The 23,412-nt window shown below is 38.8% G+C and overlaps 1 protein-coding gene across 1 annotated transcript in view; it reads left to right on the top strand.

Annotated features, from left to right (window-relative positions):
* Positions 1-23,412, top strand: part of spred1 (sprouty related EVH1 domain containing 1) — a 56,448-nt gene that overhangs the window by 2,822 nt on the left and 30,214 nt on the right. The window contains exons 2-3 of the mRNA XM_079385881.1: positions 19,631-19,811; positions 21,685-21,853. Coding sequence (XP_079242007.1) covers positions 19,631-19,811; positions 21,685-21,853 — 350 coding nt within the window. The remainder of the gene's footprint in view (positions 1-19,630; positions 19,812-21,684; positions 21,854-23,412) is intronic.

The raw sequence follows: 23,412 nt of genomic DNA, 5'->3' as shown, positions 1-23,412 counted from the left end.
AAAACTTTTTTATAATTTTAAAATTAAAATTGGTGTGTTAAATATACAGTGCATCCAGAAAGTATTCACAGCGCTTCACTTTTTCCACATTTTATGTTACAGCCTTATTCCAAAATGGATTAAATTGATTATTTTCCTCAGAATTCTACAAACAACACTCCAAAAAGACAACGTGAAAGAAGTTTGTTAGAAATCTTTGCAAATTTATAAAAAACAAAAAAAAAAGGGGGAAAAAATCACGTACATAATGTAGTACATTATTATATAAATATAATAATTATCGTTATCGGTGTCGGCTAGGCTTGCTGCAATAGACAGTGTTGGCGGTGATACTGGTGTTAAGCTGCAACACTGGCTGTGTCACTTGCCCACCGCCCGCCACCTTCGTTCTGATTGTTTTTATAGTAATAAAAAAAATAGAGGTCGACCGATATGGGTTTTTCTCTGGCCGATGCCGATATTTAGAAATCAGGGCAGCCGATGGTCGATATATGATGCTCAATTATTTTGGCCGATATGTTTGGCTGATTTTCTTCTTTTTCCCTTTCATCTTTATAAAAGAGAGTTTTAGTAAATGATTATTGCAGGGTATGAGATAGTAATAGTAGTAGTACTAGTCTAATTCATAGTAATAATACATGGCTCAAAACTTAAGCACCTTCTCAAAACAGTTCTGAAGCATGCTTTTTGTTTATGTTTGCTGACAGACACCAGTGTTTCCCGCAGACCTGCACATGCAATTTCCTTCTCTGCAGCAGGAGGCGCTGTTGGAGCAGGAGATATAGGGGTTTCCCCGGTAACGGCTGTAATCAAATCAGCGCTGCGCTCACAAACGCTACTTTATCAGGCATTACAGGAAAGATGAAATTAAAATAACATCAAAGCTTTTCTAAAGATGGTCAGTGCTTTTTAAAGATACATTCATATAAAAACACCCACGCTGCATTTTAATTTTGATTCAAGATTCAAGATTCAAGAGTTTTATTTGTCACATACACAATTATACAGAGTATAACCAGCAGTGAAATGTAGGTCAGGTCCGCTCCAAGGACAATGCAATTATAAAGTATACAAATATTAAGAGAAGAAAAGTAGAAAAAAATAAAATAAAATAAAAGAATAAAATAAAATAAAAAGATAGATAAAAAATATAAATATAAATGTGCAGGTCAGTATGTTGTTGACTTAAATAGTACTAAGAGGAATGTGCAAAAATAATGTGCAAAAAAGTTGTACAGGGTATATAATAGCAGCAATATGAGGTAGAGAAAAATTATGAATAGCTTATTGATATGGTGATATTTACATGGAGTCATGTGATGTTATGACACAGAGGGTTCGAAATGTGCAGTGCTCGGTTTATTCAACGAAGCATTAGCCTTTTGGAAAATAAATTTGAGGCAGTCAGTTTTGATATTGTGACGATAAATAAGTGAAGTACTCGGAATTCGTGCTCTGCATTTAACCCATCCAACGTGCACACACACAGCAGTGAACACACACACACACACACACACAGCAGTGAACACACACACACACACACACACACAGCAGTGAACACACACACACACACACACACACACACACACAGCAGTGAACACACACACACACACACACAGCAGTGAACACACACACACACACAGCAGTGAACACACACACACACACAGCAGTGAACACACGCACGCACACACACACACACAGCAGTGAACACACACACACACACAGCAGTGAACACACACACACACACACACACACACACACACAGCAGTGAACACACACACACACACACACACACACACAGCAGTGAACACACACACAGCAGTGAACACACACACACACACACACACACACAGCAGTGAACACACACACACACACAGCAGTGAACACACACACACACACACAGCAGTGAACACACACACACACACAGCAGTGAACACACACACACACAGCAGTGAACACACACACACACAGCAGTGAACACACACGCACACACAGCAGTGAACACACACGCACACACAGCAGTGAACACACGCACACACAGCAGTGAACACACACACACACAGCAGTGAACACACACACACACAGCAGTGAACACACACACACACCGTGAACACGCACCTGGGGAGCAGTTGGGGGTTCAGTGCCTTGCTCAAGGGCACCTCAGTCGTGGTATTGAGGGTGGAGAGAGCGCTGGACATTCACTCCCCCCACCTACAATCCCTGCCGGCCCGAGACTCGAACCCACAACCTTTGGATTAGAGTCTGACTCTCTAACCATTAGGCCACGACTTCCCCGCTATAACTCAATGTATGGGAAACACTGGACAATGCTATACATCAAATGACCATAGTGATAACAAAATTATAAGATTTCACCCATGTTACACACAGCCTGCTGCTCATAACTGCTTAAGAGTGCAGTGGCCACGAGCGACGATATCGTGGAGGCTATTGCCAGACCCACACACACACAATTTAATGAGGAAAGTGCACGTTATAATCAGCTCGTTAGCTGAAGCTGTGTGTGTGAACAAGGCATTGCTGCAGATTCAAGTGTGAGTTGCTCCGTCTCACGCAGCCTCAGAGGGTATGCCGTTCCACAACAACACTTAGCTGCCTGCAGATGCGCCTGCCTATAAATCGGCCCAATTTGCAGCACTAAATTAAAAAATGCCAAAAAACGTCCGATTAATCGGTTGACCTCTAATAAAAATCATTTATTTCAGTTAGCAGACACTACAATTAAAAACTGAACACGGCTGCTCAATGCAGCGTGCCGAAGGACAGCCGAATCACAGATCAGATTTCATTTATCACGTGAGGAGTCGACTGACTGACAAGAAGAGTGAGGTGAGACAGACAAGACTATCACGGATGATTTAGTTTCAAAACGAAATGAAACCGTTTTGGCAATATTTTGGATATTAAAAAGCCTGTTGACTTCTGCCGTTATCTAAGGTGATTTTGGACATCTTCAGGACATTTTAACAATACCGTGATAATTTTGGTCACTATAATCGTGATAAGAAATTTTCACACCGTTACATCCCTAGCCGTACCATGGGTGGAGCGGGCGCAATGATATTATTATTATTATTACGCCGGAATGAGAGTATAGTTCCTAGCCATATCGGCCTAGAAAATCGCATTTAGTTTCTTTAAATAAATACCATTACCATAGTTGTCTGGTCTTTTATATTTTGGGTCCCCCCAATGTTCTAGACATGATTATGGCCTTGTTTGGTATAAATAAAGTTAGTTGAAAAGAATCACCACTGTAGAAACAATGATCCAGAGAAATGATCTTTACTATTCAATAAAGAAAAAAAGTTTATTTTGTTGTGAGTGCATGATATTGCTCTTTTTTCAGTGTGTGTAATATAGTTAATATAGCAATATCTACAGTAGCTTATAAATATTGTTACGCTCTTTTCTACGAACGCAACAAAATCAGGGAGACGCTGCACACATCCACTGCTTTACCAAATAAATTTATTTTACTAAAAAAAGTAAATGTGTAATGTTTAGAAATCAGTGTAGATGATAGTCAGTATGTCAGCAAGTGCTTGTAAGTAACACAATTGAACACAGTCCAACCAGAACCATTACAAAACCAAAAAGTCCAATCTCCAGAAAGATTAATCAAAACAGGAACTCCTCGGATGCGGCGGTGATCTCCCGTAAGCTGCATATCTCCTGAGCGCTCCGATAGACTCCTGCACAGACGCCAACAACAAGTTCCACCGGGTCCATTTTTCCACCGAATCCACGTTTAGACAATCACCTGTAACTCAGGAACAACCACAGAGTGTTACAAATAATAATAATGCCCACCCAGGATACCTGCCAGCCCACCCTTCTATAGCTGTCAAGAACCGGCCTGTTCATAACCCTCCTGATCTCACGCCTGTTCAGGTCCCTGTAGTTCACTTTCAATGTTAGGGTTCTTTTTGCTTAAAAACAGTCATATATTTGCAGTACATGATGATTTTCCACCCTCAGTCTGACCTTGTTTCAGAAACTCATTATCTGTTCTTCATCTTCTTTAAGATCGGTGACTGTTGTCGTTGCTCACCGGTGATGATATTGCAGTGAGGATGAGTCTCTGAAGTCTGAAACTTACAGTTTTGACCTCTGATGTGTCAGAAGATCAAAGCAAGTGTGATTGCTCATGATATGATTAATGCCTAAGGTATTTCACTGCTGCTTCTCTGTCAAAGGATCTGGTACTGTCATGCCTTCTGTTCATGATTTGCCCAAAACTTTCATCTCATCATTCTCAGCTATACTCTCTTGATGAGGAACTATACTCTCGTTCCGGCGTAATAATCAAGGAACTTTGCTGTTGTACCATGGGTGCAGCAGGTTCAGTGATATTACGCAGCACCTGAAAGTAGTCCCCAGCTAGGAAACTAGTTATGATATAGCTGGGGACTACTTTCAGGCGCTGCGTAATATCACTGAACCTGCTGCACCCATGGTACAGCAGCAAAGTTCCTTGATTATTCATTTTCCGTCGGTCTTAGTACACGATGTAACTACAGAAGACTCAAGCTTTAAATAGGAAAATTATCGAAACTCTTTAGTCATTTTTGAGCGAGATGCTAATAGTTTAATCCGATTCAATGATCTATGCTATGCTAAGCTAAAAGTGCTACCGCCAGACCCGGAGATCGGCTGAATGGATTCAAACACGGTAAAACTCACCTGTTTAACTCTTGGAGTTGTAAAATGAGCCTATTTCCAAAAAAAGTGGGGTGTTCCTTTAAATCGTCAACCTGCTATCTTGACACACTTCCCACATCCTTTTTCAAAAATGTGCTTAACTGTTTAGAAGCTGATCTCTTAGAAGTGGTGAACGCCTCACTTCTTTCTGGGACTTTTCCAAACTCCCTTAAAACTGCAGTTGTTAAGCCCCTTCTGAAAAAGCGCAATCTTGATAACACCATGTTGAGCAAATATAGACCCATATCAAATCTTCCTTTCATAGGTAAGATTATTGAAAAGGTAGTTTCTAATCAGCTGAACAGCTACTTAAACTCAAATGGATACCTGGACAATTTTCAATCTGGTTTCCGAGCACATCACAGCACAGAGACAGCACTCATTAAGATAATAAATGATATTCGCTTTAATTCTGATTCTGGCAAAATATCAGTGCTGGTACTACTAGATCTTAGTGCTGCGTTTGACACTGTCGATCATAACATACTTCTAGAGAGACTGGAAAACTGGGTCGGGCTTTCTGGGATGGCACTCAAATGGTTTGGGTCATACTTAGAAGGGAGAGGTTATTATGTGAGTATAGGAGAGCATAAGTCTAAGTGGACGGCCATGACATGTGGAGTCCCACAAGGCTCAATTCTTGCACCGCTCTTGTTTAACCTGTATATGCTCCCACTAAGTCAGATAATGAGGAAGAACCAAGAATCACAGCTATGCTGATGATACCCAGATTTACCTAGCCTTATCTCCAAATGACTACAGCCCCATTGACTCCCTCTGCCAATGCATTGATGAAATTAACAGTTGGATGTGCCAGAACTTTCTTCAGTTAAACAAGGAGAAAACTGAAATCATTGCATTTGGAAACAAAGATGAAGTTCTCAAGGTGAACGCATACCTTGACTCTAGGGGTCAAACAACGAAAAATCAAGTCAGAAATCTTGGGGTGATTCTGGAGACAGACCTTAGTTTCAGTAGTCATGTCAAAGCAATAACTAAATCAGCATACTATCATCTCAAAAACATTGCAAGAATTAGATGTTTTGTCTCCAATCAAGACTTGGAGAAACTTGTTCATGCCTTTATCACCAGCAGGGTGGATTACTGTAATGGTCTCCTCACCGGCCTTCCCAAGAAGACCATTAGACAACTGCAGCTCATCCAGAACACTGCTGCCAGGATTCTGACTAGAACCAGAGAATCTGAGCATATCACACCAGTCCTCAGGTCCTTACACTGGCTTCCAGTTACATTTAGGATTGATTTTAAAAGTACTTTTACTTGTTTGAGTCACTGTGTTTTATGTATAATAATTTTCTATTCTTAACTGTTTTAAATTAATTTTAAAGTTTAAACTGAAGGCTAAAGTGCGTGCTGTGATGGTAAAGAGAATGTGGGCAAAGAAAGACGTGTGTTGGTTAATCAGATGAAAGTAGGAGCTCTGAGTTGTGTTTGTCTGGTTTCTGATGGTCACAGTAAGTAGGGGCTGAAGTAGTGGAATAGTTAGGTGATTTGGAAGGTGTTTTTTTAATTGGTGCGGAAGCATTTGAACAAAGCTTGAGAATGTTTGTTTTTAAATTCCTTGTTTTTATTATTAATATTATTATTTTTCTAATTCCTTGTTTTTTTTTTTTGTGATTATTTTACTTTCTTTTATGTAAAGCACTTTGAATTACCACTGTGTATGAAATGTGCTATATAAATAAACTTGCCTTTTGATAGAGTTGATATAACTCCTGTCATCGAGACAGATTGTCAGTGAAGCTCATGGGAAGTGAGCTGATCAGCTCCTACAGAAGTGTCTGATGCTTCCTGAATTCTCTTTGAGCTCGCGTGTTTGTCCTGCAGGAACACAACCGTGTGTGTGAAGTGACAAGCTCTTGGCAAGCAGGAAGGATTGAGGGGTGTGTGTGTGTGTGTGAGAGACCTAAGGAAGTTTGCGGTGTCTCAGTTGATGAGTCACGTTACTGCTGGTTTGACTGCAGAGGAGTCACTCATGGTGAAACACTGCAGAATAACACTGTACAATAAATTAGTCATTGGCATTTAGTTATGTAATCTAGTCTGAGTAAAACATTAATAGTTCTGATCAGAGGGACTCTTAAAGGAATAGTTCAGACAAAAATTAAAATGTGCATAATCCACAAGTCATTCCATCTCAAGTGGTGCAAAAACTGTAAAGATGGTTGCATTTTTCATTTTAATATTTTTTTGAGAGATTTTATCTTTTCTTTTCTTTTTTTTAAAACTGCCCTTTTAAATGTGAGTTTTGTTCAATTTAAGCACATTGGTTGTGTTTGCCTCGTTGCTCACAGCTTGGCATGTGACGGCATCAGATTTTCATGTTGCATTAATTGCTGAAGCTGTTATTACGGTGTATGGTATTATCACGGTATTGAAATAAGTTGCAAAAAAAGTATTACACTGTTGATACAGTGTAACAGGTTTAATAATGTTTTTTTTATAACAAAAAGAACTGAATATTTAAATACAATAAAGCAATATACAAAGAATTGTGTAAAATAAACATGTTTCACACATGATTTAAGTGCAAAAGAATTCTAAAGAACAATAGGTAACACTTTACAATAAGATCTCATTAGTTAACCGGCACTAACATGCAGGCTATTGCACGAACATTAACAGTGAGCAATAGCTACATTTGCTACAGACGTTATTATTCTTTGTTTAAAAAATACAGCATTAAAACATTTTCAAACAATATCGAGGGCATGTTGTAGTCCAGATTAAAATGTAAAAAGTTTGAAAAGAAATAACCTATTAAGTATAAATATGTAAATATTTAGCCAGTACAAAAATCTGGCTTTTTAAATAATTTAAACGTGTTTCAGAAACAAAGTAGCACAGCTGCTTTGTTTCCGGGGTAACGGCTGCTTTTCTGCTGTTCAGCACCATCTGAGAATCAGAATCAGAATGAGCTTTATTGGTCAGGTATGTTTACACATACAAGGAATTTGTTGTAGTGACCGAAGCTCCACAGTGCAACAGAAAGACAGCAACAGGACAGGACACAGATAATAAAAGAATAATATACAAATAGAGTGTACAAAACAGCAAAAACACAATATATAATACAGACAACTATGTATGTACAGGTCAAGTATGTGCAAATTAGAAATGAGAAAATAAAAATAAAATAAGTGAGTGTGGTGAATGGATAATGTATTAGTTGTGTGTTCTACGTTTATTTATTGAGTGTTCATGAGATGTATTGACTGAGGGAAGAAACTGTTCCTGTGTCTGGTCGTTCTGGTGCTCAGAGCTCTGTAGCGTCGACCAGACGGTAACAGTTCAAAGAGGGAGTGTGCTGGATGTGAGGGGTCCAGAGTGATTTTACCAGCCCTTTTGCTCACTCTGGATAAGTACAGTTCTTGGAGAGTGGGGAGGGTTGTACCAATGATTCGCTCAGCAGTCCGGACTACCCTCTGTAGTCTTCTGAGGTCAGATTTGGTAGCTGAGCTGAACCAGACAGTTATTGAGGTGCAGAGGATGGATTCAGTTAGGGCTGCAACAACTAATCGATAAAATCGATTATTATCGATTATGAAAATCATCGACAACGATTCTCATTATCGATTAATCGGGTCTGCCCACAGTGCACGTCCAACTTCAGCTGGTTAGTCAAATTACAGCACTGAATAATGCATTTCTATGGACAAAATGCATCTAAAAATAGTGGAGGAAACAGAATGAGATTCTGCCGGAGAAGCACGTGATCCAAGCTGCCCAAAACATGATAATTCTTTATTTTAAGCTTTAAGTTAATGCATAAGAGTAATGGCTTGCCCTGTCAGGCGCTTTGACAGATGCGTGTGCGTCCTCAGCGCAAAAACGTTCAGTTTACGGTCATATCCTTATCTATAAATGCCACAAATTCACGCGAGCATTTCCATTTTTGCATAAAGGTCCGTCCTGACAGTCTGTGTTAAGTTTAAAATACCGAATGAGCGCCGGCGCGGCGGGCGCGCGCACGCGCGTCAGACGGACAGAACACAGTAGAGAGGGAGACAATTAATAGGCTTTTCAGCGCAAACATATCCATTGTGCTGAATTATCTGTTGTTGAAAGTTAATTTAAGGTTTAAAATAAATTAAAATATTTTATGAGAGTAGGAACTTTAAAGGGATAACAGCGTGTAATTGTCTGTCTGAATATAAACATGAGACGCTCCATAACGGCCTTTTACAGGATAAAGAAATGACGAGGTGACTGTGATCAAAGTAGTTCCTGCAGAACATTACTCTAACCTGTTGGTTAACACTGAGTTTGTGTTTTTATTCGTCTTTATTATTATCTTTATTATTTTAATTTTTAATAGAGGTTTAAACTATATTCAATTTTTACAATGCTTCACAAATTTATGTAAGTTTTTTAACAATGTGTTTATGTAAGGTTTGTGCCACTGCTGCTCTAAAGTAACAGTATTGGTGATAACCAAAATCATTTTTCGGCTTTCTGTACTGGTTAGTACTCCAATATGTGTAAGCTCTTTAGTAACAGTAGTAGGCTATTTTTAATGCTATAATATCATTATTGCTGTTATCTATGAAAGAAAACCAGAGCACTTATTTTTTTTTGTATTTTTTATTTGAGTATTTTTTTTTCGCGATACCCAATTGCAGTCAAAAAGTACATAAACAATACCAGCAAGAATGCAAGCTGTTATGAGGACATTTTTTATTATTATGTCCAATAAATGACAATAACATTTTTAAATTTAAACAAATTTTTGACAAATTTCTAAAATATGTTTTCTCTTTATTATGATAAGTGGTCTAATAAATTAAGCACTGTATGTTTTCATAGCATTCAGTTGTCACGTTTGTTTGAAGGACATTGGGCAGAATGTGGAATAGTGGTTTTTTTGGCCAATATTTTTTTTAATCCGATTAATCGATTAATCGAAAGAATAATCGGCCAACTAATCGATTATCAAAATAATCGTTAGTTGCAGCCCTAGATTCAGTGATGGCAGAGTAGAACTGTTTCAGCAGCTCCTGTGGCAGGTTGAACTTCCTCAGCTGGCGAAGAAAGTACAACCTCTGCTGGGCCTTCCTGACAATGGAGTCAATGTGAATATCCCACTTCAGGTCCTGAGAGATGGTGGTGCCCAGGAATCTGAATGACTCCACTGCAGTCACAGTGCTGTTCATGATGGTGAGAGGGGGGAGAGCAGGGGGGTTTCTCCTGAAGTCCACGATCATCTCCACAGTTTTGAGCGTGTTCAGCTCCAGGTTGTTGAGACTGCACCAGACAGCCAGCTCCTTAACCTCCTGTCTGTAAGCAGACTCGTCACCATCCTGGATGAGGCCGATCTGCTGTCAGAGAGTGTAAGTGCTTTCATTCAGTGCGTCTCCTTCACTTGTTCCACCATGCGCTTCTCATCCGTGCTTGTTTACATCAGAGTGCACATGTGTCTGTGACGCAGTGTTGTGCATTGTGACCAGTTTATGGGAAAAGTATTCTTAAAATGCATTTCAAAAAATTTGTAATAAATAATTATTCACGGTATTTTGAAGTGCCCATAATAACAATATCGTGCTTGTTCGTTATCATGATATATCACATTACCGAATATCAGCACATTAGAGCTATCACGATTCCTTGATTCAATTCGATTGCATGCAAGAGGGTGAATTAATAATAGGGCTGCCCTCGATTAAGCATTTTTCTGGTCGACTAGTAGTCATTCATTTTAAGCATTAGTCGACTAATCGCATGTTTATTAATAAACCATTCACATCCTTATAATGAGCCTTTAATTGCCTACATAGCCTAATAAGCACTCAGTAAAGTTGTGACAGCACACCGCAGAAGTAATGATTATGAATGTGTCAGGGAAAAACAGTAAAGAAACTGCATTAACAGTTTAATAATTTGATAATCTAGTGCTTTTTTCTGTTTAAGAGATGAAGTCGGCGACACTGACTCGTCATCGCCACAGTAGTGAATGCACCTGTATGCATGTTTCATACGGATTACATCATCTGTTTTTTATTTGAAAGTAGACATGTCATTCTCTGTAGATATATTTAATGTCTGTTATACACAGAGTTTCGTGCTCAAGTTCACAGAGGCTGAGAGCGCATCCTGATTGCTTTCATTATTTTACAAAAGCACGTTTTGTTGTAGGGCTGGGCGATAAATCGATTTTCTCGATTAACTGGAATGTGTAGTTTACATCGATTTGTTTGAATGAAAATCGGTTTTCTTTTTAACATCCGCCGACGCTCCTCTGAGCTTCCGTAGTTCTGAATGAGCTCAGCCCCCCCCCCCCGCGCGTTTGCCATATAGGGTTTGGCCGATGGCTGATAGACATCATGATGTTAAAGGCCTAACTTTACTTCGTTTTTGTACGCGAACGCGCAGCCTTTCAAAGTTTACTCCATTTGAAGTTGTACGTGAACTCGGGCGGCCGGCGCACGCGCTCTAGAAAGCTCCAACCATGTTCAGTGTCTGCTCTATTTTTCTCCATTAAGTCATGACTGAGACAAATATTGTTTAACTCTTTTAAACCAAAGCTGAGCTGTTTCTCACACCCTCTCGCTCACAAGCGCTTGTCAATGTGAGCGTCTGTTGTTGTAGTCTCAGCTATTCTGATGTCGTCTCTTTTCATCTGAAACAACGGCCATGAACATGTGGAAAAACTGATTACTGATAAATAACTTCAGTGCGTCCCTGCGCTCGTGATCCCATGTGCGCCTGAAAACTACTGCGAGCGACTGAACAAATGTTTGTCAGCACCACTGCGACCCGATCAGCATATGTGTGTTTGTGCTGAGGGAGCTTTAAAGGTATCTAACTACTTATGTGTTTTTGCAGGTTGAGTAATGCATCACATAACCAAAGAAGTGTAGACAGTGCATGCGTCTCTTATTTACACAGTGTACGCAGCTTCGGTGATTATAATAGAGTTTGGTGAGATCGCCATGACAGCTTTTAATGATTATTAAGGGAGTTTGCAAATGTGATATTGATTTAATACAACAGTTCATTAAACAAGAAGTTAATATTAAATGACTTGTATTGTCTGACTACAACACTATTGCCTTATTTTGCTCTAAAATAGTTTCAAACTAAGTCCCAGCGCATCTCCATTCAAACACAGCGGTGTTTCGTTTATGAATGAACTGCGTTTTTAAACGAATCTAGTGAGTCAATGATTCAATTAACCGTTCATAAAGACAGTCTACTTGATTCCTGAATGAATCAGCCGTTCAAACGAATCAATTAAATGAATGATTCAGTGATCAAATCAGTGACGTACCGCCACCTACTGGTGGTTTTAATTTAATTATAATTTTAAGTATCTTTTCTGTTATTAAAATCATTTACCCCTGGTTTCACAGACAAGGCTTAAGATTAGTCCCAGACTAAAATGTAATTCTGAGTTGTTTCAACTGAAATAAACTTGCACTGATTGATCTTAAAACATATCAGTGCCTTTTTGTCTCAAGATGCACAGCAGTAATGTTTTTTTCTAAGACATGTTAATAAAAAGTACGGCCTAATCCTGGCTTAGTCTAAGCCCTGTCTGTGAAACCAGGCCTTAATATTTCTACATTCAAAACTGTATATTTAAAACATGAACCTCAACATGAATTTATTTGCACTTATGCAACCTCTGAGCCTCATTAAACATCTGCAAATACACCTACAAGCCACTCGTGTTCTTCTGTGCCTTCTGTGTAGTACACATTTATTCCTTAAACACTGATTTCATTTGATTGGTATCTTAGTCTACTTCTTATTCTACTTGTTTTTATTCTGTTGTTATAATTATAAATGATTATAAAAGCTTATTAATATATATTTTTTTGAATTTGACAAAATATAACATACTTTTAATAAAGTTAGAAAAATGGCATTACAAAGGTAAAAACTAAATTCCCTGTAAATCACTTTAAGGAGTCAAATATCACCTCGTAATGGGAAGGTTCATTTTTGATCAGAGTTTTTGATTATTGATTTGACGCACTCCTAAAAAGAAAAGCGTAGAGCCCTGATTGTATATAACATTGCGGGCATCAGGGATTACGCCTGGCGTTGAAACTGCTTTTGAATTGAAGTTAAAACTTTTGAAAATTTCTGTCATCGGCAGATTGATTTTAAGTAGGGGGAAAAAATAGATTTAAATCGTAAATCTGATTTTTTGTAAAAAAATCGGGGATTTTTTTTGGGGGTCATATCGTCCAGCCCTACTTTGTTGTTATTGTGAGTGCATCTTTACAGATTAGAAAGATGTATTACTATTATCTGTAAAATGAGGGAGTATTTTAAGAGCAAGTGACGCACGGCGCTCCTGCAGTGAACGCTATATTCAGCTTCACGCTCCAGACACTATAGCACACACTTCTCTAGGTTATCATTAGATTGAGAGGCCATGGAAAGTTGCTAATATTACATATTAAGATGATAAGACATGTTTGAGGTAGATGAATGATGTGGATGTCCTATGTACTGTATTAAAGCAGCCGTTAATGATCAGTCCGTCACAGACTGTGGGACTTCACCTATGGATGTTTTTTTTCTGCGACTAATAAAATTAGTCCCTCATTGTGACTCATACGTTTGTTTGGAGAACACATCCTCACCGTGTTCAGTGTGTTTTCCAGCAGTTGTGTTGAACGTGCTGTCGTTCGTCTCGTGTGGTGCTGGCATCGTCCTGTAGGAATGGAGTAGATGAGTGAGAACGAGTCCTGATGACCTGCATCTGTCTGTGCGTCACGCCGTGATGATGAGCAGGTCACAGAAGAGCATTATGGCATAAAAACACAGACATTGAAAAAAGGATGTATTATTTTTCTGTCTGCCTGTTTTTGTAATTCTTCTAGATTGTATTGTGTTGTACACATTTGTTTTGGAAAATGTGGAATAAACTAATTATTTAATCTTTAAGTGTGTGCTTAGGTTTGTGTCTGCTGTTAAATGATAACTGGTCATTAGGACGGTCAGGTCGCACGGCTCGTTTACAGGACTTGAGCTTTATATCAGTTTCCTCTGTCAAATATTCATCGCTGCTTCCTTCTCCAAGCCTCCAGGGCTTAATGAATGACCCAGAGGCTGTGCCTGCGCTGACCTTTGACCTCTGCTGTTTCCGGCCTGATGAAATCATTATCAGATGGATGGGATTTGATGTGAAGAATATGAGCGTGTTTTCATGTCACAGTGTGATCTGTGGTGTTTCTTCAGAGTGTGAGTATCAGCAGCACACTATTACTGACACATGAAAACAGTAGTGATTTCTGAATCCAGCCTTAGTAAAAACACACTCTTATAGATTAACTGCCTCAACGGATTGCCATTAAATGCAGCTTGTAGGTGAAATTAAACTTTAAAGTGTTTCTAAAGTTGCTAACGCTAAATACTTTTTACAGTATATAGGGTTTACAGTGGAATTACATGTTGTTCTGGAAGTTCCCACATTTACCGTAGGGTTAGGGGTTATAGTTAGGTTTTGGGGTAACGGTTGGGTTATGATTGGAGTAAAGTTAACAGAGTAACAGCAAAAGTTCATTTAATGCAGCTACTTGTATGCAGTATAACGATGAAGTACACTCTAGTTAAGGCCAATTAGTTAAGTGTGACCCATCATTGTTTCTTTGTTTTGCATAAACTACATTTTTCTCGCAGTTATCTATATCAGCCACTGACCAAATGTGCCCTAAACGAAGTGTTTTTGAGCGGTTCACCCAGATATCAGCAGAGTATTGTTGTGTGTCAGTTCCACTGAAGCAGTAGTTGTGTGTGTGAGAGCAAACAGGGATGTGAGCTCGGTGTATATATATACTGTATATATTAGGGGTGTAACGCTACACAAACATGCCTGTTCGGTACACACCTCAGTTTTGACTTCACAGTTCGGTTTGGTTTTGGTATAGCAGGAGGGAGAAAAATAAATAGCTGTTTTTTATTTTACAATGGTTTACTGAACAAATTGCTCTCTTTAAATAAATTCAATGAATTTTTCTTAGGGATAAAAATGTACCTCAGCTTCTGCTCTAAACTATAGGGAGCGCTTGTACATTACTATAAGTAGGGATGTAACGATGAGCTGCGAGCCGGCTGAAAATCGATTATATGTGATGATTCAAACCGATTGAGATGCTAAACAAATCGTGATGTAGGAGTTTATATGAACGTATCTCTGAGGGGAACTGACTGTCGTTAGAAAAGTTTCCGTGGTATTTTCTTCTCATCTCGCCTCTGAACGATGCATATTACAGTAGTGTTCATAAGCAGCTCTGCTTTGTTTACAGCGGTAACCCAGGAAACACCATCATTGCTGCTGATAAGCGCCACCTGCTGGCAGAGAGGCAATCTGTGTCATTCAGCTGGAGTCCTCTGTTTCCTTCAGATATGTTTTATGTAGTATAGTTTCACAAACTAATGTCAGACTATTCTGTTTTTGCTTCCAATTTTGAAATTATACTGTCTAATTGACCATATGCATGGAGCGCTATAGAACTTCTGGATAAAGATAAGCCAGCTCGTGATCTTCCGGTGAAGCTCATTTTATATGTGTATATATATATATGAGACTCACAGAAACATCTCCTGCCTCATTCTTATCAGAAACTGAGAAACACAATAATTCCAACACTGTAAATAATGATTGCAGAATTAACATACAGTTTCATGTTATTAAAGAACATATCATTTGATATGCCGAGACTGGTAATCCCAGGAAAGTACTTTAAATGCTGACAAATAAACACTATCGTACCTGTTTAGGCAGTTAGGCTAATCTCTTAAAGGACATTATAACGGTATTCTTGATAATCTATATCTTACCTTCATAGCCATGAACATTTTTAAAATCTGATAACATTTTTAAAGCATTTATTATTTCTCAACTCTGTGGTGAAATTCCCATTATTAAAGGTTCACTTTTCATTCATGAAGACGACATCAAATATGCAATAACGTATCTCGGCGACTTTAAGATGGAAATTAAATTACGTTATAACCAAGAGGTGCATTAGATGATCACTCATTGACCGCAGCTGCAAATTTAACTTTTTCACGTCTTTTTATTTAATATAAAATAAATATTATAAATGTAGTACTTTGTTGCACAAAAGTATGAAGTATAGCAAGCGCAGCCTATAATGCTGAATTATTTAAATACCCTTATAGTCAAATACAAATTAAATGAGTTGGTATAACAAATAAATAATGCATTCAATATTTTGAAATGTTTAGATTTAATGTAATAACTAGGCCACATCGTTTAGGTTTTATCCAACACAGACCTGTAATTGTGTTAGTCTGAATCACTTAATGCTCAGCTTTATTTTGACATCGGCTCGTCAGATGATTCTGTCAATCATAGCAACGATCTAACGGATTCCCTCGCGTAAATTTAACATTCGCATTTTGTCATTCCTGAAACGGTATACGTGGACATTTGGTCATCTTAAACAAACAAAACATTCTTCCTAATTGTGAATGGATTATGTAGAGAAATGCAAACGTGTGCTTACGGCACGGTGCACTTGACCGGAAGTAACTGAGCTGGCTTATGTACAACCAGGAAGTAACCGTGCATAAGGTCCATTAGATTACAAACTGCTCATGCTGCATCTTTGTTTGGATGATGATTCAAATGCAGTGGTCGTCTCTCATTTTAAATGGAAAGAGCACAGACAAAGCCTTAGGCCCCGTTTACACTAGTGTTTTCATTTTAAAACACATAACTTTTGCTAAGGTTACAGCATTTTCAAGGTCGAAAACTGAGACATTTGAAAGCACTGCAGACCCCGTTTTAGTTTGAAAACTCTGGGATTGTGTTTCAGTGTAAACTGACCAAAACTGAGAATTTAGAAAACGATGGCGTGGTCGCCCACAGTCGCCCTGCGTATCCTTGATGACCGTTTAAACAACAACATCATGCTCATTATTGTACCCATAGATATGTATGGGTAGATTCCCCATTCGACGAGATGGTCCTGACTGCAGAACACAAGATCCAGGGGGAGTGGTTGGATCTAGATACTTATACTTAAACCTACCATCTCCACCTCCAACCCCGTCCCCTGGATCTTTGTTCTGCATTAGACCGCTCCAAGCACGCAGACGCATCCGGCATCTAAATAATAGGATCTACCGATACAAATCTATGGTTGTACCTGCATGAATGGGCATGTGACATGCATTTTCAGTTGTGTAGTGTAGACGAGGATCGTTTTCATTCTACAACACAGTTTTAAAATGAAAACGCACTAGTGTAAACAGGGCCTTAATTTGTTTTATATGAAGAGATTTCTTTTGTGTAACTTACTTGATTTTGAAGTTTGCCTAGTCTAATATTTCACAGAATGCTTGCCGGAGGAAAATGAAATGCTACGTGACATTTTGCTTACGAGCTGTTTTAATGTCGTCTTTCCGCGGTTGAAACACTGATTGAGCGATTACATGAGGGGTGAGATGTTCATTCATGTATATTTCACATTAAAACTGGTAATAAATATGAAGGGATGACCGCGCTCACTCGTGCTCCGTGCTTCTGTTAGAGCCGAGGCGATAAGTTGTGCCACATCAAAGAGCTTCAAAACAGCATTTATTGATTTGTTCGGTACACCCTTAATATATATTTATCATGTTTTAAGTGTTTTTCTTTAATTGCTAATTCAACCTTTTTCCACCACAGACTGAACAAAATTAAGCATTGCTTGGTAATTGGTTGACCTAAATTGGTATTATGGAATTGTGTTCTTGAATTTAACAGATGAATAATGTTTGGTTGATTGTAATTCATTACATACCTTTCTATCAAAGTTATCTGACATTATCAAGATCAATTTGTTCTGATGCAGTTTAACTCTGAGTTCTTGTCATATTTTATTACCATTTTCTAAACTATAGCAAATAAACTGTGAAAATGTGAGAAATGTTGATGGCGTCTGAATAAATATTGGTTTGACTGTAAGTGTATTTGAGTGTGTGTGTATGTATAATACAGTGCCCTGCATAAGTATTGGAACAGTAAAGACACAATTGCTCTGTTGGCTGTGGAGTCAAGACATTTACAAATATGATTAAAAGATGAATATGAGACAAAACTACAGAATGTCACATTTTATTATTGGGTGATTCAAAGTTCAGCACTTTTATAGTTCATCCCTCTATCTGATGAGAGCATAAGTATTGGAGCAGTTGCCTCACAGGTCTTTCTAAGTGATCAGCTGTGTCCTGCTGCATTAATTCTTCAGATATTAAAAGCAGGGAATGTGTCGTATCAGTTATATCCATTACTTCTGTATTCTGAATCCTGCATTCGATGATGACACACAAACCAGGATGAAGACGAGGGAGCTGACTTTGAGAGAAAAGCAAGCAATTTGGATGCTAAAAGAAAAGAGGAAGTCAGTTAGAGCTCTGGCAAAAACAAAGGGCATGGAGAAATCAAGAGTTTGGAAACCACCAGCGACACCAGCAACCAACAACGACCTGATCGGCTGAGAAAACAACAGTAGTTGATGACAGACAAATCATAAAAGCTGTGAAAATGAACCCTAAAAGACGTGTCTGTAAAATCAGCAACAACTTCCAGAAAGCTGGGGTGATGCTCTGACAATCTACTGTCCTCAGGAGACTTTGACACAGAATTACAGATGCTACACAGCAAGATGCAAACCTCTGACCAGCACCAAAAATAGAAAGACAAGATTAGAGTTTGCAGAAAAGCACAAAGGTGAGCCAGAAGAGTTTTGGACTGTGTTTATGGACCGATGAGACAAAGATGAACCTTTATCTAAGTGATGGGAAAGCACTAATGTAGAGAAAATAAGGGAACTGCAATGATCCCAAGCATACAGCCTCATCTGTAAAGCATGGTGGAGGTGGTGTCATGGCATGGGCATGCATGCTGTCTCTGGAACAGGCCCTCTCAACTTTACTGATGACTTAATGTATGATGACAGTAGCAGAATGAATTTGGAAGGGTACAAACCCATCTTGCCTACCAATATTCAAGAAAATGCCACCAGATTCATTGGGAAGTGCTTCATATTGCATCAGAACAATGACCCAAAACACCCTGCCAGTTCAGTCAAGGAGTTTATAAGAGCAAAGAAATGGAAAGTGTTAGATTGCCCAAGTCAATCTCCAGATTTAAATCTGATTGAACATGAATTTCAGCAGCTGGAGAGGAGAGTAAAGGCAGAAACTCCCCAAAACAAGCAACGATTGGGATTGGCTGCATTAAAGTCTGGGAAAAGTATTTCAAAGGATGAGAGCAAGAGTCTGGTGATGTCTATGGGTCACAGACTCACTGCTGTGATTGTGTGCAAGGGATCTGCTACTAAATAATAGCTTTTAATCTTCTATATCTGCCTTATGTTCAACTGTTCCAGTACTTATGCTCACATCAATGAGTGGGATGAACTCTAAAAGTGCTGTTCTTTTTATTTGGTAAAACATGTATGTGTTGAAACGGCTAATAATACAATATGACATTCTGTAGTTTTGTCTCATATTCATCTTTTAATCATATTTGCAAATGTCTTGACTCCACAGCCAACAGAGCAATTTTGTCTTTACTGTTCCAACACTTATGGAGGGGACTGTATGTAGCCTATATATGAATATGTGTCCCTGCAGCACAAAAGCAGTCATCAGTAACACAGGTATATCTGTAGCAATAGCCAACAATACATTGTATGGATCAAAATTATACATTTCTCTTTTATGCCAAAAATCATTAGGATATTAAGATCATGTTCCATGAAGATATTTTATAAATTTCCTACCGTAAATATACCAAAACTTAATTTTTGATTAGTAATATGCATTGCTAAGAACTTAATTTGGTCCAGGGTCACATATATAAATGAAATGTGTGTGAGGAGTGGTGGTGACGGTGGTGTGTTGTGTGCCGCAGTGAGAGTTTTGCACGTGTGAGAGCGGTGGTCATGACTCGTGATGACTCCAGCGGCGGCTGGCTTCCTCTGGGCTCTGGCGGACTCAGCTGCATCACTGTACACAAGGTCAGCCGGACGGAGGCCGATGGCTCCAGCGCAGCAGAGTTCCTCATCCACGGAGAGCGGCTCAGAGACAAAACGGTAACGTGACCGCACACACTCACAGGACGTGTTTGTTCAGAACACAGTGATGATGTAACTGCATTCAGCAGTGTTTGCTGAGGAAATCCCAAGATCATTCAAGCAGATTCCAGTTCAGAATGAAGCAGATCCACATGCTCACATTTCACAACTTGAACATCAGCTGATAGATGCTTTTATTTTCTTGTTAGATTTCACTCAGAAATACATCAGTTTCCTTTTACTGTCGACTTAAACTTCACTGTGTTTTTTAGTGTCATTCCTATTAACATTAAATTAGTTTGGGTAACAAATTATTTTGAGAGTCCACTTTAGACATTCTACTTACTAGTACCTTCCTAACTGCGTGTCAAGTAACTCTAGAGTATTAGTAGACTCTTAAATTGGGGTTAGTGGAATAAGCTGACATATACTCACAAAGTGACTTACAGTCAGTAGATTGTCCATCAAGAGTGAGCAGATATTAAGCAGATAGCAGATTGTCTATAGTGGACTATTGATCGTTTTCACGTGACGTCACAGCCTTATAGGAACACCCAGCTGGCAGGCAAAATGAAGCTTTGCTCCACTGACCGCCAGCTATTTTTACGCAGATTGCATCAAGTAGTAATGTAGTAAAATGCAGATAATAAAAGGTGAAATTCAGTAAACACCTTATTGATGATGTATATTTTGTACAGGCAAGAACATGAACCCAGAATATAACACAATGTACAAAGTTTCACATTAAATGGCTTCCTCATAGAAAACCATTAGAAGGAAAACACTGAACCGTTAAGCGGATTGCGTTCATATTCCGGCCTCGTCTGCTTGCCTGTGTAAACTATGCATCATGAATATGGTGAATACTGAATTTGAGCTTTTAATATTACCGTTTTAAATATATTACGACACTTTAAGTGTTTTTACAACGTTTTGTCGCACTGTTTATGATTGAAATATTGCTTAATATGGATTGCAAATGGCCAAAACTTGCATTTTGTTCAGAAATACCTTTTGTTTTATTCTTTTGAGAGGTGATCTAAAAATTTGCGGCTGGGAAACAAATGAAAAATTGACACGCTTGTGCTGCAGTTCTATGGATGTTTTGCCCTCCAGGTCTTCGAGCCGGTCACGTGACTGAAAGCTATGAATTGATTTAACAGTCTTTGCCCATATTAGGGATTTCCTGGAGCGTCATTAATTCTATTACTTCTGTGATGCAAATCTGGATTTTCTGCTCGAGGGCGCCCTCTGGCTTCCAGTATGAATGAAACATACAATACATGCGTTTATAGCACTCAATAATGGCCAATCCATAAAAATAATACTTCTCTCAAAAGAAACTTGAAGTAGACCTATGATAGTCCATGTTTTTCTCTATTTTTTTATTTTAAATAGCATTTTAAATTGCAAAAATTACTCTGTGCCAAGCTATCAGAACCAAACCGAAAACCGTGGTTAAAAACCGAGGTGCTAAAAAAAACGTAATACTAACGTTTGAAAAATATTTAACATTAAATCTTGCATTTTGCACATTATGCAATTACGATTTTGACATTAGCCATCCAGGAGCTTCGGGTAATAATGTAGCTATCTAGGAATATATGAATGAACCAGTCCCATCCCACTAACGGTACTCAAAAAAACTAATTCCAAGGTTGGCAGGTTAGTATTTGTAATTGATATACATTTTTAATGTAGTATTTAAAACAAAATGAAAATGTTGCCTTGGCAACTACCAGAAATGCAGTTATGGAATAAAATTTTATTTCGAGTTATGGTATATTTTTAGTTGCTCATGCTGTGAAATGTTGCTGTGTGTGGAGACGAGTGTTGGTTTGATGAGCGTCAGACGGGTTGCTTTCTTCACGAACCGCGCTCTGGTCTTCAGGTGCTGCTGGACTGCGTCATCAGGAGGGATCTGGTGTATAATAAGGTCAATCCCATCTTCCACCACTGGAGGATCGGCAGCATGAAGTTCGGCCTGACCTTCCAGAGCCCAGCGGACGCCCGGGCCTTCGACCGCGGGATCCGGCGAGCCATGGAGGACATTAAACAAGGTGAGCACCCCAGCACTCAGTTCTGTGCATTTGAGACGCAGACATATGCTATCGCATCTCACCCACGAGCTTTAAACATTCATGGAGAGGTTTTAAAATGTAAAAGTGTGCAATATAAGATCTCGTTTACTGTTACTCAAGTGTGGCGTTCAGTTACTTCATCCACCACTAAGTAAAAGTACAGATATCTTACCAGAAAAGTACTTTGCTAGAAGATGAAGTCACCGTTTAGAATATTTAGAGTAAAAGTTTTAAAGTATGTGATGTTTATTGTACTTAAGTATGTACAGTATTTTATTGATATTAAACGTACTTAAATATTGAAAGTAAAAGTACAAGTAAATGCAAAATGGAAAAGTAAGTTTGAGCAGTCCAGTTTTGGGTAAGCATAAGAGGCACTCCATCCAGTACTTACACCCCATTCACACGGGCGTCGGCGTCAACGCCTCTCGTTTACTTTGAATGGAGTAATGTCAAGCGTTGCCAAACTGAATTGGTGGTCCGTCGCTTCACTGGCGTTGCTCACGGCAGAAGTTGAAAACTTCAACTTTTCAAGCACTGACACCGGCATCAGCCAATCAGATCGCCTTATGCAAATACCCTAGCGCAGATGCTAGCCAATCCCGTTCATGCAGCACCAGAAAAGTAGGTGATTGGCTGTTGTTACTATGACAATCGCGTCAGCACCAAGCTTCAGACACGCCCTCCGTCAAACGTTGACGCCCCGTGTGAATGGAGCGCAAGTGTTTCATTCCAACATGAGAAAACATTTCTAGAATCTGCATCTGAAGTGGCATTACGTGTATTCACAGATTAATGTTGCTCAGAGGGGACATAGATGCATTTAATCTACAGTTACTAATGCATTGTTTCAAACATAAAATGTTGAATACTGATATTTAAATGATGTAAAACAATAGTTTAAAATAGTTGAAATGTGAAATTAACACCCCAGGTGGCAGTCAGATAATTCAAACGGCTGATTCATTCAGGAACAAAGCAGTTGACTGAAGGAATCAAATCACTGAATCAAACGGCACTCTTCTTGTGATTATAGAGAAAACATCACTCTTTGTGTGCTCTAGATTAACCATATTACATGTTTAAATATACAAGACATACAGAGGCATTTTTGCAGTCTACAATTTAGAATGCCTTGAATTTTGATGAGTCTAAATGTGTTTTGATACACTAAAGGGCTTCTCACACTTGAAACTGTTAACACTGGGTCATCCTAAACCCTGGATAAATGGACTCCTGGGTAAACTCGTTTCACACTGCTCATACTATACCTGTGGTCCACTGTCAATCCTGGGGATTCATTAACAGACATCTCACACTGCAGCTAAACCCCATTCTTATTGGCCTATTTGTGGTGTCACTGTCACAGATTGGACGAACAGCAGGCAACCTGTTTACATGGATTTTCCCACGTCTTGCCAGTTATTAAATAAAATGTCTCCGCGTAGGTCTTTAGCCGTTTTAAGCCTCATGAGACGCACAAAGACAAACCTCCTCATCACTCTTCATTACATTTATGTTTTTTCAGAATTGATTAA

Source organism: Barbus barbus, assembly GCF_936440315.1.
Source record: "Barbus barbus genome assembly, chromosome: 30".
NCBI lineage: Eukaryota > Metazoa > Chordata > Actinopteri > Cypriniformes > Cyprinidae > Barbus > Barbus barbus.
Note: the sequence above shows the minus strand (reverse complement) of the source record. Positions and strands in the feature narration are given on the sequence as shown.